At 41.9% G+C, this 17,266-nt stretch overlaps 1 protein-coding gene across 1 annotated transcript in view; it reads left to right on the top strand.

The window, feature by feature from the left end:
* The window catches only part of ATRNL1 (attractin like 1), a 990,764-nt gene that overhangs the window by 574,654 nt on the left and 398,844 nt on the right, over positions 1-17,266 (top strand). Inside the window, exon 26 of the mRNA XM_074959279.1 lies at positions 16,343-16,404. Within this exon, the coding sequence (XP_074815380.1) occupies positions 16,343-16,404 (62 nt within the window). The remainder of the gene's footprint in view (positions 1-16,342; positions 16,405-17,266) is intronic.

The following is a 17,266-nucleotide window of genomic DNA, read 5'->3' as shown; positions in this document are numbered from 1 at the left end:
AGTGGCCTCAGCTGGCCCCACTGGGACCCCGGTCACAGGGACACGGATACATTGTGTGAACCCCAGTGGTATAGGGAGTAAAAGAAGCGTAAAATGTTGTAGTGTGGGGTTTTTTTAAGTGGGCTGCATCTCGGGAGCTCCTTCCTGAAACAGCCTCAAATTTCAACCACTCCCATACCCCAGATCCCCACAAGGCACAGCAATTTTCAAGATTATCCAAGTAAGCATGCAGATTTTAGAGCACTTAGAAAACATGGCAGTTAAACAATAAACTAGTATTTATCTTAACTATAGGGTTCTATACCCCACTATAATACATCTAGAAACAGCAGCAACAATAGTGTATTTTACATTTACAGAATGGGGACTGTATTTGGATAGCAGTGACTCAGAAAGGGACTTAAGGGTCATGGTGAAATGAACATGAGTTCCCAGTGTGGTGATGTGGCTAAGAGAGCTAATGCAATTCTTGGATATAAAAGCAGGGGAATATTGAGTAGGAATAGTGATGTGGTATCACATACACATACAATGTAAGTGAGACCCTTACTAGAAAACTCTATCCAGTTCTGGTGTCTATCATTTAAAAAGGAGTTTGAAAATTGGAAAGGATTTAGTAAAGAGCTGTACGAATATATTTGAAGTATGGAAAACTGGCCTTACAGTGAAAGATTTGGGAGTCTTAATCAAAGAGAAGGTTAAGAGGTGACTTGGTCATGGCGTATAAATACTTACATGGGGAGTTTTCTGATCATAGAGAACTATTCATTTATCAAAGGTGTAACAAGATCCAATGACTGAAAGCTGAAGACAGAAAAATAAAACTCCAGTAAGTAGAAAATTTCCCACATTATCAGTTTGATAAAGAAGCATAGTCACATCAACTCTGATCATACAATACTTCCAGTTCCTGATTCATATCAAAAATTCAAAACTGCCCTTGGATTCCCTCCAGTCTGCTTCATAGATTTTCTCTGTCCCTGTTCCCTCTACTTCTATATTCAATTAATCTGTCTGTCCATTTCTCTAATCTAAGATTTTATACCATACCTATCACCCAAGTACCTGAGTACCTTGCCGAGCAACAGATTAATCTGCTACTTCCCACGCTGCTGGTATGAGAGCCTTTCAGCTTTGTATCCGAAACAGCCTTCTTATACTGTATGTCTCTGCCTCATTGACATCCCATCTTTTTTTTTTCAAATCTCATTTTAAAACGTATCTTTTCTCCCTTTCTTATACCTTTTAATTTCTCTTTCTCTCTGTTATTGACTTTGTGACTCAATGCTTTAATTATTTTCATTATACAATGTCTATATTATGAAATCTGGCTTTTTCGGAGCCTGGGCTAAACTGTACCATGTTGATATGCACTGTAAAACAGCTTTTTAAACCAGTAGTTGCTGTCTTTCACTCGTGGTGATTTTTTTACACATTATTTGCATATATGGTATACATTTGTATGTGTGTTGAATCTTTAAAATGACAATGTGCAAATCAGTTCTAACAGACATGCTGTGAGCTTGGAAAAAATCCCTCAAAGTGTGATGCATCTCATTAGTGGATGGACTTTCATTAGTGGATTGTCTTTCAGCTTTCTGAATACTCAAGTAGAATTATGGAATTATTTAATTGTTTGGAACTGGAAGGGATGGGCATTCACTAGATTATTTAGTACATCTCCTTGTGCATAGAGCTATATGTAGAAGGTGTTTTTCAAATCATAACTAGAGGACTTCAAATGATTTTGATTCCACTAATTCTCTTGAAACTATGTTCCAGTCTCTAGGTGATTTTACTATTACGAAGATTTTTCTAGAGCTGAATCTAAATAGTTTCTGCTTCATCATAATCCACTGGGCCAAATTCTCTTCTGGAATAAATAAATTGAAGCCAGTGCAATTATGCCAGCAGAATGTTTAGTCCATTGTTTTTTGTCTGATCATTTGAAAATGTCAAGAACAATTTCTTCTCTTTCTTATTGTAGCATCCTTGTTAATATATGGAAACATTCGTGTTAACATTTAGTACGTAAGACTTCTCTTTCAGATACAACAGTCACAAGCCATTATTCTTGTTAGAATCGATGTAAGATTTCTAGTCTCCATATGAAACTGTATTTCATGTTTGCATTATACAGAATTCTCTTGGATTCATCAGTGGTAGATGTATCCTCCTATTTCCATATACTATCAGGCTTTAGTCAAAGGAAAAAAATTAAAATATGTTTTGGGTTCTATCAATAGGACTGCAGTTCCAATTACAAATCATGTAAGAAGCAGCGTACACTTATCTCTTACTAAAATAACAGATATGCAGTAGAACTGTTTTTACACAAATCACCAAAGTATAAAACTTATACTTGGAGTGTTTGTCCTTCTGCAAATTCTTCATTCAAACTTCCTTCCTTCCCCACAAATAATGGGTGTTATAATTTATTGTCTGTCTAAAGTATTGTACATCTTATTTCCAGACAAAAATAAATAAAATTTCACCCATCCTTCTTGGTGAAAAAGTTAAACACAAAAACACATGCATGTACATACACACAAATACTTTCTCTCCTTCCCTCATGTTTTCCACTTAGTTGTCTTTTTGTATTGTAGTCAAAAGTTGTCTTAGTCAAAAAGAATGTTATGCTTTTTCCTCAGGAAAAGATAATGGAGGATTGACACGAAAATGAATTAATCTTCATGTCCTGTCAATATCCACTACTTCTGCTACAGAGCATGCATTGTAGCTCTGTGGAAGTGTATAACAATTTTATCTAGGAAGAAATTCAATTACAATTTTTGATGATACCAAAAGAAGTAATAATTTTGTAGGGTTTAAATATCCATATCAGCACTCTCCAGACACTTTACTTTGGGTTATGTCTAACCTTATCATATTATATATGCTGCCCAGGCTCAGTAATTAGACCATCTGCTCCAATTTTATTGTATATTTATTTTAGTGTTTCTTATTCATTCATTCTTAATTTATTAACAGTGAAAGAATGGAATTAATGCAAGTTGAAAGTATTATTTGTTCATTGCCTCAGAGCCAAAGCAGGTAGAGGTTTACACTTAGTGGATATTGTGAATTATTTTGAAATGATGCAGAGGTTTAAGTTGCTTTTGTGTCTGAAAATTGATTGAACATTTTGGCTATTTTGATGGATAACTGAGCCAGGCCATCAGCTACCTGTGGTCAAACATTTTTCACAAAGTGATCACTCCATATCTGACCTCTCAGTCCTCATCCTCAAAAGAAACCTGCACAACTTCAAAAAGAAGCCTGGGAGCTTAAATTGATAACTTTGTTACACGCTAAAATCATGGACTTAATAAAGATACTGGATGTGTGGCTTATTACAACAATCTGTAACCCCCTAACCCCTCTTTTTTGTGTCCTATGATTGCAGAGGTCTTAATGGGCTACTTCAGCTTTAATGGTTCCTTAGAATACGTGACAACTACTTGTGCTAAACAGTCTGCTCAACTGTGTATTTAGCTGTGACACTCTTGAGTACCTTTCTCAGACCTGAAGAAGAGCTCTGTGTAGCTCAGTGGTTCTCAAACTTTTGTACTGGTGACCCCTTTCACATAGCAAGCCTCTGAGTGCGACCCCCCTTATAAATTAAAAACACTTTTTTAAGTACTTAACACCATTATTAATGCTGGAGGCAAAGCGGGGCTTGGGGTGGAGGCTGACAGCTTGCGACTCCCCCCATGTAATAACCTCGCAACCCCCCGACCCCCAGTTTGAGAACCCCTGGTGTAGCTCAAAAGCTTGTCTTGTTCACCTGTAGAAATTGGTCCAATAAAAGATACTACATAGTTAACATACGTGCATGTTGGCAAGGCCCCTGGAAATAAGGCATAAATTTTTAACAGTGAGTTCAGTGAGCCATTGGAACAAGTCACCAATGGCCCATTATGCTCCCTTTGCACTACTCAGGAACAGCAAAGGGAGCAGAGACTGCTCACAACTCTCCAGCAAAAGATTTCCCCAGCATGGGAGAAGTGCCCTGTGGGCATAGAGCATAGCCTGTTCCTGCATCCTCTTCCTCTGGTGGTTGGTGTGGTGGGCATGTTAGGGGCAGCGTATAGAAGTAGCCAGTGTACACTGTGCTCCAACTCTGCTCATCTGGTGTACTGTACCTCGAGGACTATTGACAGCTGACAAAAGTTAAAGCAGCTGCTATGTTGTATTAAAATATGCCTGTACAAGGGTCAGGGCAGAAAACAAGGGATCTGTACCCTGACACAGCATTCTCAGTTGTGCTCAGAATATTCTTATTTTTTGTTTAAAAATTGTGGCAAAATAGTTAAAAGGAAATTTCAGGTGAACAATATTTCAGGTAAAAACCTTTCAGCAATTTTCTCTTCCCCAGAGGGGTTACATTTCTGGCCAGTTAAATTTCTGCTTGCATTAAGTAGATGATGTACATCAGTAGTTGAATCATAAATGCATGCTTTATCATGTTGCTTCATTCCAGTGTCTGAGCATGGTAGAGACAAGATGCCAAGTGGCACATCAGTAATGCTGGTCAGAGCAGTAGTCACAGTTCAGTCACTAGCAACAGCTTTTTCTCTCTTAAGACCAATGTGGTCTGGAACATATACATAACAAATCTCTTTTTATCAACTCTTTGTCAATACATGAATAATTAAATTTTAGTTTTAGTTTACAGCTTTAGAAATGAACAACGCAAATATACAGTGGCCTTTACCAATGCTGTCTTGTACATTTTTTTCTAAGGTTACTGCTTCTAGTTGTGTGATATTAGTAAACAATAACAACTGTGCAGTTGGTAGTCATTTTTACTCTCTAGTTTCATAGACATTGCCATGGTTGCAGGGTTAGCTGTTTAACTCTTTAGAGTTTATCTATTTTTAATTTGCATAACTCTACTAGCTGATCTTTCTTGAGCTGTTCATAATTCGTTTTTCCTGTCTGTCTTTTCCTACTCTCTTCCTGGAAAGAACACAGGATAGTTTTTTCTCTTGCTTTCTCCCTCTACAATATTTGCTTTTCCTGCTATTGTCACTTACTGAAAATTCACCACTGTCACTATCCCGCAGATGCTGCCAGCAATATGTCACAGTAGTTGCAGGGCTAGATGCACCTCTGTCCCCACTCTGGTCTTTGAGTTCACCCTTCTCAAATGTCAAGCTTTATGCCTTTACTTCTCCTGGGGTGGAATCACATGATCCTCCCATGCCTGGACTGGGCTCCAGGCATCCTGTGTATCAGCCCTGCTTACCCAGCAGGTCTGAGTTTAGCACCTGCAGCTCTTCACTTTGGGAGCCTGTGAAAAAAGTGGTTTCTACAATGACCAGACAGGCTTCTTACATCCAAAATGTTGTTCATTTTAATGGTAGGAACAAAGCATTTACAGAGAGAATTTGTGTGCAGCTTGCATGCATGTTTAACTTACCTAAATCCCTATCATCCTGTGACATTGGCCTAGGCAGGCCTAGCTTCTTCAGGCACCCCAGCTGGTGCCTGAGTCAACTGGAACAGCTCCCCAACAACTGCCTTGCCTCTGGAAGGAGAGACCCTCTCTTTGTTTAGACAGAGTTTCTTTGTCCTTGTCTGTTTCTGAGCTCTCAGCCCTGCTAGTCCAAACCAGTTCAATATGCTCCACAGGAGGTCAAGAAAAAATCCTTAGAGCCAATGGTGGTTCCATTTTCCCATAATAACCGCTAAGGGTTTCCTGCATTTGCAGAATTTCATCTTCAAAGATCAGTGGAGATCTGGTGTACTATATAATGCTGACTGATACACTAGCGCTTCATATCTGATTAATGGAAGATAGTTGATAAAATATAATCTGTTACGCAATGGATCTTTGATAATGTGTCGTTCTTCAAATGGGTAATGTAGACAAAAATATTAGTTCATTATAAAATTTACTTGGGTTAAAAAAATGAGTAAATAATCTTTACTCCCAAAGCAAAGAATTTTCATTTTATAAATAAAGAAAAATGTTTATAGATTACAGATTTATAAATCTAATTGTATCTGGAATATTCTGTCTTTAGTCATGCATTAAATAAGATGGTCACAAGTGAATGCAATAGGATGTGTTTTCAACATTCATGTCTGTGCATGTGCACTTGTGCATGCATAAGTTTTGACTGCATTTTGCATGTGCAAATGTAATAACCTCCATCACAAGTCATCACCAGGGATTGAACTTGGAAACTCCAGAACTAAAAGTTAAAGCCTTTTTCACTAAAAGAGTAAGAGTCTGAACTTGAATCACTGAAGTCTCTTGATGTTTTGCCAGTAACGTCAATAAATGCAGGAACACTCCATAACTCCTTAAACTGGTAGTTATGTCAGGTTGATATCTGTAGACTAGCCACTAGAGGGGACATGTAACACAATGAAAATGACTTATACAAATACCTACATATACATTCCTTCATGTACATACCGGTTAAAAAAAAAATCTAACAGTGGTGAGATCAACGGTTAGCATCTGCATTCAGAAACACTTTGGGAGAAATGGGTTATATTGCTGCAAATATTAACACTTGCATTTTCATATGTTAGATTATTTAAAGCCAACATATAAGTGTTATGGTTTTTTATATGTATCTGTACTCACAAAGTGTGACCTCATGTTTGCATTCATAAAATTCTGCAGACACACAAATGAGAGGCTGTTTATTGCCACATCTGAAAATTTACCCATGGTATTTTTTCTACTTTATCACTCTGCAAAGTATGGTAAAAGTTGGTCATATATTCATCCCTGTTTACCCCAGATGTGTTCATGTCTCTAAGAAATGATGGAGGAAATTTAAATCATTGGGGTTAATTTTTTGGGGGGGGGCAGGCAATATGTTAAGATAAGCAATTCAAGCATCTGATTGTTCCATGTTTGGATCTTTGCATGTAAGAAGTGATATATACCATATTGATTGCACTCATAATTTTATGGGACAAACTTGGAGAATTTAAATGTTGTTTGGGCATGATTTATTGCAGAACAGAAACCAACAAAAGTCCAGTTCACCTACAATATGTTTATTTTAAATTAGAAGGAAGGAATTTGGAATTGAAAATTATTCTTTGCATACCTATATAATCACAAGACAAGAGCATTCCTATCTGACCTAAAACTCCTTCAGAAAACACATTTTGTTAATTATTTTATGGCTCATTGGGACAGACTTTTTTTCCCCATTTTCTTATTCCTGGATGACCTGCTCATAAATTCAAATTATAAATAGACTGTGTAATAAGTGAATGATCTGTTTGCAAATTAGTAAGAGAAGCATGACAATGATTATGTAATTAGGGTATTGTGAATAGGCTTCTTTTAACACTGACTGTTAGACATTGGAAGACAACAACTGATATCAGTGAAGGTCATGTCTCCTATATTTGGAATAAGCTCTCAGTGTTTACTGGTCTTATGACTTCATTGTCATGAAGTATTAGTAATCTCCAAGCAGGCCCTACACAGGCAAACAAATGAAGTTTTTTAATATTGTGTAAAGCTTTATTAGTTTGCAAGGAGGAACTCTTTTAGTAGCACATGGCAGTTTGTATAGTTCAACTTATTTGCACTTAATCTGTTGCCTGGATGGGTGTCCACACTGGTTCCACTGATGGCAGCTTTACAGATATAAGGCATAAAATAATGAAGTATATACTTCTTTTATGACTACATCTGTTAAACGCATCTAACCCAGCTGCGGCTTACAGACTATCCTCTGTACTTTTGAAAAAAGATGTAATAGTTCATGGTCATACAAAATCCATTGAATAGTTGTAAATCTGCTTACTTTCAGACATGCTGTGCTGTGTGAAAAGAAAAATTAAGGGGCTGATTTTCTTGGAAATATTTGATGTAAAATTTACCTTATGTGGCTATCATTTATAATCAGAAGGAGTGTAGTTATTGATTGCAGTAGTTTTCCTTGACAATAATTGTTTCTGGAATGAGGGACACTTTCAATGAATGCTGACACTTTAAGTGAAAATAATTGCAGTTCTGCAAAATGTAAAGGCTTCTTCAACAAATAGCTTTTTAATAGTGTCACTTAAGATGAACTCTGCTGAAAATTGCTCATGTTTTGTCTCTCTGCATTAGTTGAGCTCCTGAAATATGATATTTGTAACAAGTGTTCTTCGAGTGATTGCTCATATCGATTCCAAGCTCTCCACGTTTTCCTAGCTTCTATCTACTTTAGTGTTTGTCTTCCTTAGTTTAGTTAATTATTAGTTAATGCAGTGTTAATAGTTCACTGTTGGAAGTGGGGGGTTCCCCTCCCACCGGACTGTGCTCTCTCTGGGGACTCAAGGCATGCCTAAGTCCCAGGGATTGAAACCCTGCAACAAGCCTATGCCAACGGGCGACCCCCACGATGCTTGCTTAAAAGGGTGTGGGGGAAACGCATCAGGCAGAGAAACACAGGATTTGCAAAGGGTTTCACCCGAGAACAAAAAGAGGCAGGACTTTAGACTGAAGCAACTCCTTATGGAAGTGGCATTTAGACCACAACCAGCAACGGCGTGGAGGACCCGGCACCGAGTGCATCAGTGCGTAGTGCCCCTGCAGTGGTCATGGAGACGGCACCGCAGAAGGACTCTGGGCGAGACCCGCAGCACCGGTCCCATTCCCCAGGTCAGAAGCAGCACCGGAAACAAGGGAGGAGTGGTTCCCCAACTTCGGATCACACTTGCAACACGATCAGACTTGTGGCACCGGGTGCACTTGCAGTGCCGGTCTGACTTGCGGCACTGCTCCAGGTCCCGCCAGCGCTCCCGTTCATGGCGTCGTTTGCCGTCACGCAGCAGGTCCCGGCACAGTCTGTCTTGGCACCATTCATGTCATCGTGCAGACCCCGCTTGTGGTACTGCTCCAGGTCACGGTACCGTTCCAGGTCAGACACCGCTTCCCAGCCTTGTTGCATTGCTCCCTGGCCCAACAATGCTCGGGACTGCTCTGGCCCTCACAGTCTAGATCCCTTGTCTTCAGGCTCGGAGACAGGGTCTAAATATTCAGAGTGGGCCTGATGCAAGTTGGCACAGGGCAGACCAGACATAGGTGTGACACCATGGCCCACCCATGCACTGGCCATTTTGGATCCCTTGGGTGTACCACCAGGCCCAGGGGTTCCCGTTCAGTGGCGTCTGAAACAAGGGTCCTGGACGCAGCAGCCAGTCATCCCACCATGAGGGGTGCGGAGGAGTTACCAGTCCTACCACCTCCTCTGGGAACCCTCCTCTGTTCCTGAGCCTGACCCTGGGGTGGCTGACCCTGGATTATAGAGGCAGGACAGGAGATAATGGAGGACCAGGAAGGTCAGGAGGACACAATTCCCCTTCTAGCCTCCTCGTCTTCCTCCCCGGACGAGGCTGTGGCGGGCATCTCCCTTCCGGACCTCCCCCTATAGATAGCTGTGCCCACCAGGAACTCCTATGCAGGGTGGCATGAAATATGAACCTGCAGGCTGAGGAGGTGGTAGAGTCCGAGGACCCTATGGTGGATATCCTGGCACCATAGGGATCATCTAAGGTGGTTCTATCACTCATCAAAACTATCCAGGCCAATGCTAAGACCATTTATCAGACCCTGGCCTCCATCCCTCCCACCACCAAGGGGGTGGAGAGGAAATATTTTGTCCCCTCTAAAGGATACGAATACCTCTTCACACACCTGCAACCCTGTTCCGTACTGGTGGCTGCAGTAAATGAGAAGGAGAGGCAGGGACAGCAAGCCCCAGCACCTAAGTCCAAGGACGCTAAGCACCTGGATTTATTCAGACGCAAAGTATACTCCACAGGGGGCTTACAACAAGCAATCCTGAGTCGATACAACTTCAACTACTGGAACTTTAAGTTTGAAGTTTAAGGAATTGATACCAGCAGAGTCCAAAGAGGAGTTTGGGACAATTGTCGAGGGGACAATGCAGTGGCACGGACCTCTTTACAGGTCTCACTGGACGATGCAGACTTGGCAGCACGCAACTTGTCCTCAGGAATCACCATGAGGCATAGCTCATGGCTGCAGGTCTGGGGCTTCCGCCCGAGGTTCAACAAACTATGCAGGACCTGCCTATAGATGGGGTGGGTCCGTTTGTTGAACAGACGGACTCCTGGCTGCATAGCCTAAAGAATTCCAGGGGTACAAAGAAATCCTTGGGTATGCACGCCCCAGCAACCCAAAGAAAGCCCTTTCAGCCCCAGCCACAACAACAGCAGTCATATCCCCCTTGGCCGAGGCAGGATCCCTACAGATGCAGGGGCAGAAATGGCAGGCGCAAGCCCTCCCATCCTCTGTCTGGGGAGGGCCAGGGCCAGACTCAACCTTTGTCGGGCTCAAAGCAGTCATTTTGAAGGTGCACCCACGGACAGAGAACCGGTGTCAGCACCGGATCCTTCCCTGTGTTTTCTGAACCGTCTATCCAGCTTCTACCGAGCTTAGTCCCAAATAACATCAGACCGCTGGGTTCGTCACATGGTAGAAGTGGGATATTCTCTCAATTCTGTTCCTCCCCTCCCTCTTACCCCCCTTCCCCATCCCTCTTCAGGGACCCTTCTCATGAACAACTCGTTATCCAGAAGGTGCAGTCACTCCTCGCCGTAGGAGCAGTGGAAGAGGTTCCTCAGGAGCTAAGGGGCAAGGGATTCTACTTCCGCTATTTCCTAATCCCCAAGGCAAAGGGGGTTCTCCGACCCATTCTACATCTGCGAGGACTCAACGAATTCATGGTGAAGTTGAAATTCCGTATGGTCTCCCTGAGCACAATTATCCCTTCCCTGAATCTAGGAGACTGGTACGCCGCCCTTGACATGAAAGACATGTATTTTCACATAGCCATTTGCCCCACGCACAGGCGATTTCTAAGGTTTGTGGTCGACCACAAACACTATCAGTTCATGGTTCTCCCATTCGGTCTGTCGACAGCCCCCCAAGTTTTCACCAAGTGCATGTCAGTCGTAGCAGCCTTCCTTCACAAGAGACAGGAGCAGGTAAACCCCTCCCTCGATGACTGGCTGCTCAGGGGGCGCACCAGGGAGCAGGTGGAATCTCAGGTCTGGTTCGTCAGATCCACTTTCGAGAGACTGGGCCTCCTCCTCAGCGTGAACAAGTCAACCCTGTCTCCAACCCTGAGATTAGAGTTCATCGGAGCAGTGCTGGATTTGGTGCAGGCAAGAGTGCTTTTGCTGGAGACACAATTCCAAGCTATGTTGAACATCATTCAAGGCCTCAGGTGATTCCCAACCACTACTGCAAGGGGCTGCCTACATCTGTGTGGCCACATGGCAGCCTGCACTTATGTGGTCCGGTATGCCAGACTGAGGCTCAGACCCGTGCAAGCGTGGCTTGATTCGGCCTATCGCCCAGGACACGACAACCTGGACTTAGTAGTGATGATACCAGAGCATATACTCAAGTCCTTTCAATGGTGGCTTGACCCTTGGATGGTATGCAAAGGAGTCCCCTTCAACAGTACCCAGCCCTCCTTGTCCCTGGTAATGGACGCTTCCGCTCTGGGTTGGGGTGCGCATCTGGGAGATCTACAAACGCAGGGCCTATGGTCTGTGGATGAGCTCTCCCTTCATATTAACATCCAGGAGCTCAGGGCGGTATGTCTAGCATGCCAAACTTTTCGGGCCCGGCTGCAAGGCCAGTGCATGGCAATGAGGACGGACAACACCACTGCCATGTTTTACATCAACAAGTAGGGTGGAGCCCGTTCCTCCCCCCATGTAGAGAAACCCTCAGGCTCTGGGAGTTCTGCATAGCCCACTCCAGTCACCTGAAGGCGTCCTATCTCCCAGGAGCTCAGAAAGACCTACCAGACCACCTCAGCAGACTGTTCCACAGTCACCAGTGGTCTGTCCATCTGGACATCATACACTCCATCTTCCAAAGGTGGGGGTTTCCCCAGGTCAACCTGTTTGCCATCCACAGCAACCGGAAGTGCCAGATGTTCTGCTCCTTCCAGAATCACAGCCCAGGCTTGGTCACGGATTCATTTCTGCTACCCTGGGGTGGGTGCCTGTTGTAAGCCTTTCCTCCATTCCCTCTTGTGCACAAAGTACTTCTCAAGATCCACCGGGATGAAGTGGAGGTAATCCTGGTGGCCCTGGTGTGGGCTCGACAACACTGGTACACCACGCTCTTGGCACGCTCAGTGAACACCCTGATTGCATTGCCACTCCACCCCAACCTGATGGCTTAGGACCACGGTCGCCTGCTCCACCCAGACCTCAAGTCCCTTCATCTCCCAGCTTGGAAGCTTCATGGTTAAACCTCATGGAACCCTCAGAACTGGTAAGGGAAGTCGTACCTGGCAGCAGGAAACCATCCACCAGGACCACTTATCTAGCTAAGTGGAAAAGGTTCACTTGCTGGTGTGCCCAGCGTCACACACCTCCACTGCAGGTGCCTATCCCACTCATCCTAAAGTACCTCCTACACCTAAAACAACAAGGCCTGGCAGTGTCGCCCATCAAGATACACCTCGCTGCTATCTTGGCCTTCCACCCAGGAGTATACCAATTTAACCACACTGTCATTCAGGCTCTCATTCTACACACAGATCTCCCTATAGATGCTAGTGGTTCTGGTGTCCAAGCTCTGGAAGCATCTTGATTTCGGTGCCCTGGACGTTGCTGATGTAACAGTCTCAGGCCTTCCCACACCTGTGAAAGTTTCTGGACATCAGAGTAGAGAGGGCCCTTATCTCTCTAGGTAAGCCTCAGCCTCTGTTGGACATTCTGTCCCAGGTCTTAGCGCTCTCATTTGCTCCAGTTAGAGCCATTCTTCATCTTTAGTGATATTTTATGGCCGGTGTGGATCTGGTTCCCTAGGTCTGTCTTCACTTTCAGTCCCTACAGTCTCTCATTTTAGTCATCTGTTCCCAGTGGAATCCTTTTCTCTCCCACAAGCAGCCCTATTGCTTTCTTGCCTGGGCATCCCATTTACCCTGTATCATGGTGGCTCTCTATTTTCTTCTCTCTCCTTTCTTGGTTTCTCTTATCACAAGTGCAATCTCTCAAGATGATGCACCCACCTCAGTTCCCTTTCAGACTGCGGTACTTGGATCCTTCATCACCTGGAATTTGAACATGTTGCTCCAGGAAACTTAGGCCTTTGCAACCTGATACTTGCAAAATTAAACTATCCCCTCCATTAAGCTAAATGGAGGCCTTCCTGATAAAGTGGGATTTCCAAGTAAATCGTTTCTTTGAAGCTTCACATAGAGAATAGGTTAACTCAGGCCTGGAATGATCCACTTACAGAAGATATAAATAAGAGGAAGGAAGGAAGGAAGGAAGGAGGGGACGTGAAAACTGTTCATGAACTATTGAAAGTCAGGTTTTTTTAAGTTAATAATATGGCTGTCGATTAATCGCAGTTAACTCACGTGATTAACTCAAAAATTAAGCATGATTAAAAATATTAATCATGATTAATCACAGTTTTACTTGCACTGTTAAACAATAGAATACCAAGTGAAATGTAATAACAATTTTTGGATTTTTTTCTACATTTTAAAATATATAGATTTCAATTACAACACAGAATACAAAGTGTGTAGTGCTCATTTTATATTATTATTTTGATTACAAATATTTGCACTGTAAAAATGATAAAAGAAATAGTATTTTTCAATTCACCTCATACAAGTACTGTAGATTTTTTTTGTTACATAACTGAACTCAAAAACAAACCAATGTAAAACTACTACTAGAGCCTACAAGTCCACTCAGTCTTACTACTTGTTCAGCCAATTGCTAAGAGAAACAAGTTTGTTTACACTTACAGGAGATAATGCTGCCCGCTTCTTATGTGAGAACAGGCATTCACATGGCACTTTTGTAGCTGGCATTGCAAGGTATTTATGTGCCAGATATGATAAACATTCGTATTCACCTACATGCTTCAGCTACCATTCTAGAGGCCGTGCTGATGATGCTCATTAAAAAAAACAATGCGTTAATTACTTAGTGACTGAACTCCTTGAGGAAGAATTGTATGTCTCCTGCTCTGTTTTACCTGCATTCTGCCATTTATTTCATGTTATAGCAGTCTCGGATGATGACCCAGCACATGTTCGTTTTAAGAACACTTTCAGAGCATTTGACAAAACGCAAAGAAGGTGCCAATGTGAGATTTCTAAAGATAGCTACAGCACTTGATCCAAGGTTTAAGAATCTGAAGTGCCTACCAAAATCTGAGAGAGATGAGGTGTGGAGCATGCTTTCAAAGTCTTAAAAGAGCAACACTTGCTGCAGAAACTACAGAACCTGAACCACCAAAAAAGAAAATCAACCTTCTGCAGGTGGCATCTGACTCAGATGATGAAAATGAACATGCGTCAGACCACACTGTTTTGGATTGTTATCAAGCAGAACCTGTCATCAGCATGGATGCATGTCCTCTGGAATGGTGGGTGAAGTATCAAGGGACATATGAATTTTTAGCGCATCTGACATGTAAATATCTTGCGACGCTGGCTAAAACAGTGCCATGCGAATCCCTGTTCTCATTTTCAGGTGATATTGTAAACAAGAAGCGGGCAGCATTATCTCCTGCAAATGTATACAACCTTGTTTGTCTGAGCGATTGGCTGAACAAGAAGTAAGACTGAGTGGACTTGTAGGCTCTAGTAGTAGTTTTACATTGGTTTGTTTTTGAGTTTATTTGTTTTTGAGTTTATCATAGTACAAATGATGTAGTGCCAAAGTTGAGGTAGAGGAAGTCTATGTACTACAGATAAACAAGGTTAGGGCTAGACAGTAACTTAGACTACACATCCATGTAAGGGTATTAAGAGTAGCAATAACTTCCCTTTTCTGCTGCATGGTCTCCTCAGATCCATGTCTGCTAATTCCCATTCCTCAGCAAGTGGTCAGGGTAAGGATAGAGCCTTGGATCTATAAACACTCCCTTGACTGTGGCCAGTGCAACTGAGCTGGAGTGATGAGTGTCATAAATTGCTGCTGGCTGATTGCAACAGCATATGATTTAGAAGGAGGCAGCAGAAGATGAATTGCAATTTTCAGAAGTCTGTCTGAGTGCCAATGTCTTCTGGGTTTATTCCTCCAATAGGGAAATTAATACACCACTCCTTGTGTAGGGCTGAAGTCACATTCTAACCCTAATGTGGAATAATGGAAAGCCAAGATTCTGTGTGAGAGAACCATTTGGACAGTTGAATGAACAAAAATACCTTTGTAGCATAATCGTTAATATTAATACCACCTTTTAGAAAGAAGCTATAATAATTGTCTTGATGTATCCTATCAAAAGTGCATATATTGACTCTGAGGGAAAATTGAAGTTCTTTGGACGTATGGGTAGTGAGGACCAGACCATTATTGCAGAAAAATAGTAGAAACAAGAATGATTTGGATAGAGTTGGAGCATTGTCAGAGAAAAACCTTTTGAAATTCACTACAGAAAATTCTACAGTAACAGTAATAGAGAATAGAATATGTCCTCAATTCAATAATTGCGTACTACAAACACTGAACAAGAGATGGATCTAGGGATATTGGCAACTATAACTCTAAAACATTAGGCACAGCTGTTAACATTATTTAAAAATAAATTATAGGATGTTTGATGTGCAATTATTTAAAAAAACTTGTTGGAGGACATTTATTCTAGCATTGTGAATAGATCTAGTAGAAGGGCTTGATTTGAACTATTGCACAAATATTGCCACATTATTTTAAAAAGTATCCTCACCTAAAACACTATTTGTTAATATGTGTTTGTTTTGGAATAATCTGTTTTTATTATGCACCAAATTTATCTGTTTTTTAAAAATTAACATTATTTAAAAAAATATGTTGTAGTGTGCTTTATCTTGGAAAAAAACTTTAAAAATGTCTTGGTTTAATGGTGTAGAATGTTTTTGAATGTTGCTTTTAAAATCTGTTCTCAATATCGTAACTAAAATGGAAATGAAAATAATTAAAAAAATAATTAAAATATTACTGAGTTAAATATAAAAAAGACAATTTTTATGTTTTTTTCTGGAATTGTCTATTAACCTTCAAAATTTTGTTCCTGATATTATACATGTCACATTATATTCTTGTGTGTATTTCCATTAATTTTAATATGAGATGATGACTGCATTCCACTGTTTTGCACTTGACATAAAGAGATCAATTTTTAGCACCTGTTCTGGAAGTTATTTACCCAGCTCTCTTTATGGTAAGTGGATGTTGTGCAGGTATGCATACCATGCCGAAATTACACTTTAAACTGATCATCTGTGGAGTCAAAAATCACCTATTTTAAGAACATCCTAAGGGACTGTTGACTGTGAAAATGTTGTGGTAATTATTTTGTTTTTATTTGCAGGTTGCCTTTTCACAGCACAACACCATCATGGATCTCGTGCAGTTCTTTGTCACCTTCTTCAGGTAACTTGCTTCTTCTAATGTCTGATTGAATACATACTAATTTATGTTCCATCAAAGCATTAGATTTGCCAGTTCTTAATTCTTAAGAAATCCTTACATGGAAACCTTTAATTTGTGTGTGCCCATACTGCTTTACTACTGCTGAGGATCCTGACCTCTGTACTCTGGGAAAATACAGTTATTAGCCAAAATATTTTTCCAACTGTATACCTTCAGTCATAGGCGCCAACTCCATGGGTGCCCCGGGGCTGGAGCACCCATGGGGAAAAATTAGTGGGTGCTCTGCACCCCCCAGCAGCCAAGCTCCCCGCCCCGCCTCACCTCCTCCTCCGCCTCCTGCCCTGAGCACACCACGTCCTCGCTCCTCTACCTACCTCCCAGCGCTTGCCACCGCTAAATAGCTGTAGCAAGCTCTGGGAGGGAGGGGGGAAGAGCGGGAACATGGCGCACTCAGGGGAGGGGGTGGGGCAGTGGCGGGGATTTGGGGAAGGGGTTGGAATGGAGGTGGGAGGGGGCAGGGCAGGGGTGAAGTCGAGGCGGGGCCGGGTGCAGAGGTGGGTTGAGCACCCACCAGAGCCAGTAGAAGTCAACGCCTGTGCCTTCAGTGTTAGTATGTAATAGAAATCATAGGCCAGTTAAGCTGATTTATATAAATGCAGGTAGACCTAAATGTGATGATTTTAAAATAAGTATTTTGTATAGAATTTTTACTATAAACTCATATTAGAAAAACTGTGGAAGAAAACTGATTTTTTTAAACAAAATCCAGAGTCTCTTCACTTTTTCTTTCTTGAATATGTTGTTAAAAGACAAGTGTGCTGTGAGATTTGGCTGGGAAAGGAATACAGCATTGGACCCTATC

The sequence above is a fragment of the Natator depressus genome, chromosome 7 (assembly GCF_965152275.1).
Source record: "Natator depressus isolate rNatDep1 chromosome 7, rNatDep2.hap1, whole genome shotgun sequence".
In the NCBI taxonomy this organism is placed as follows: Eukaryota; Metazoa; Chordata; order Testudines; family Cheloniidae; genus Natator; species Natator depressus.
The sequence above is the reverse complement of the archived record's forward strand: the minus strand, read 5'-3'. Positions and strand labels throughout refer to the sequence as shown.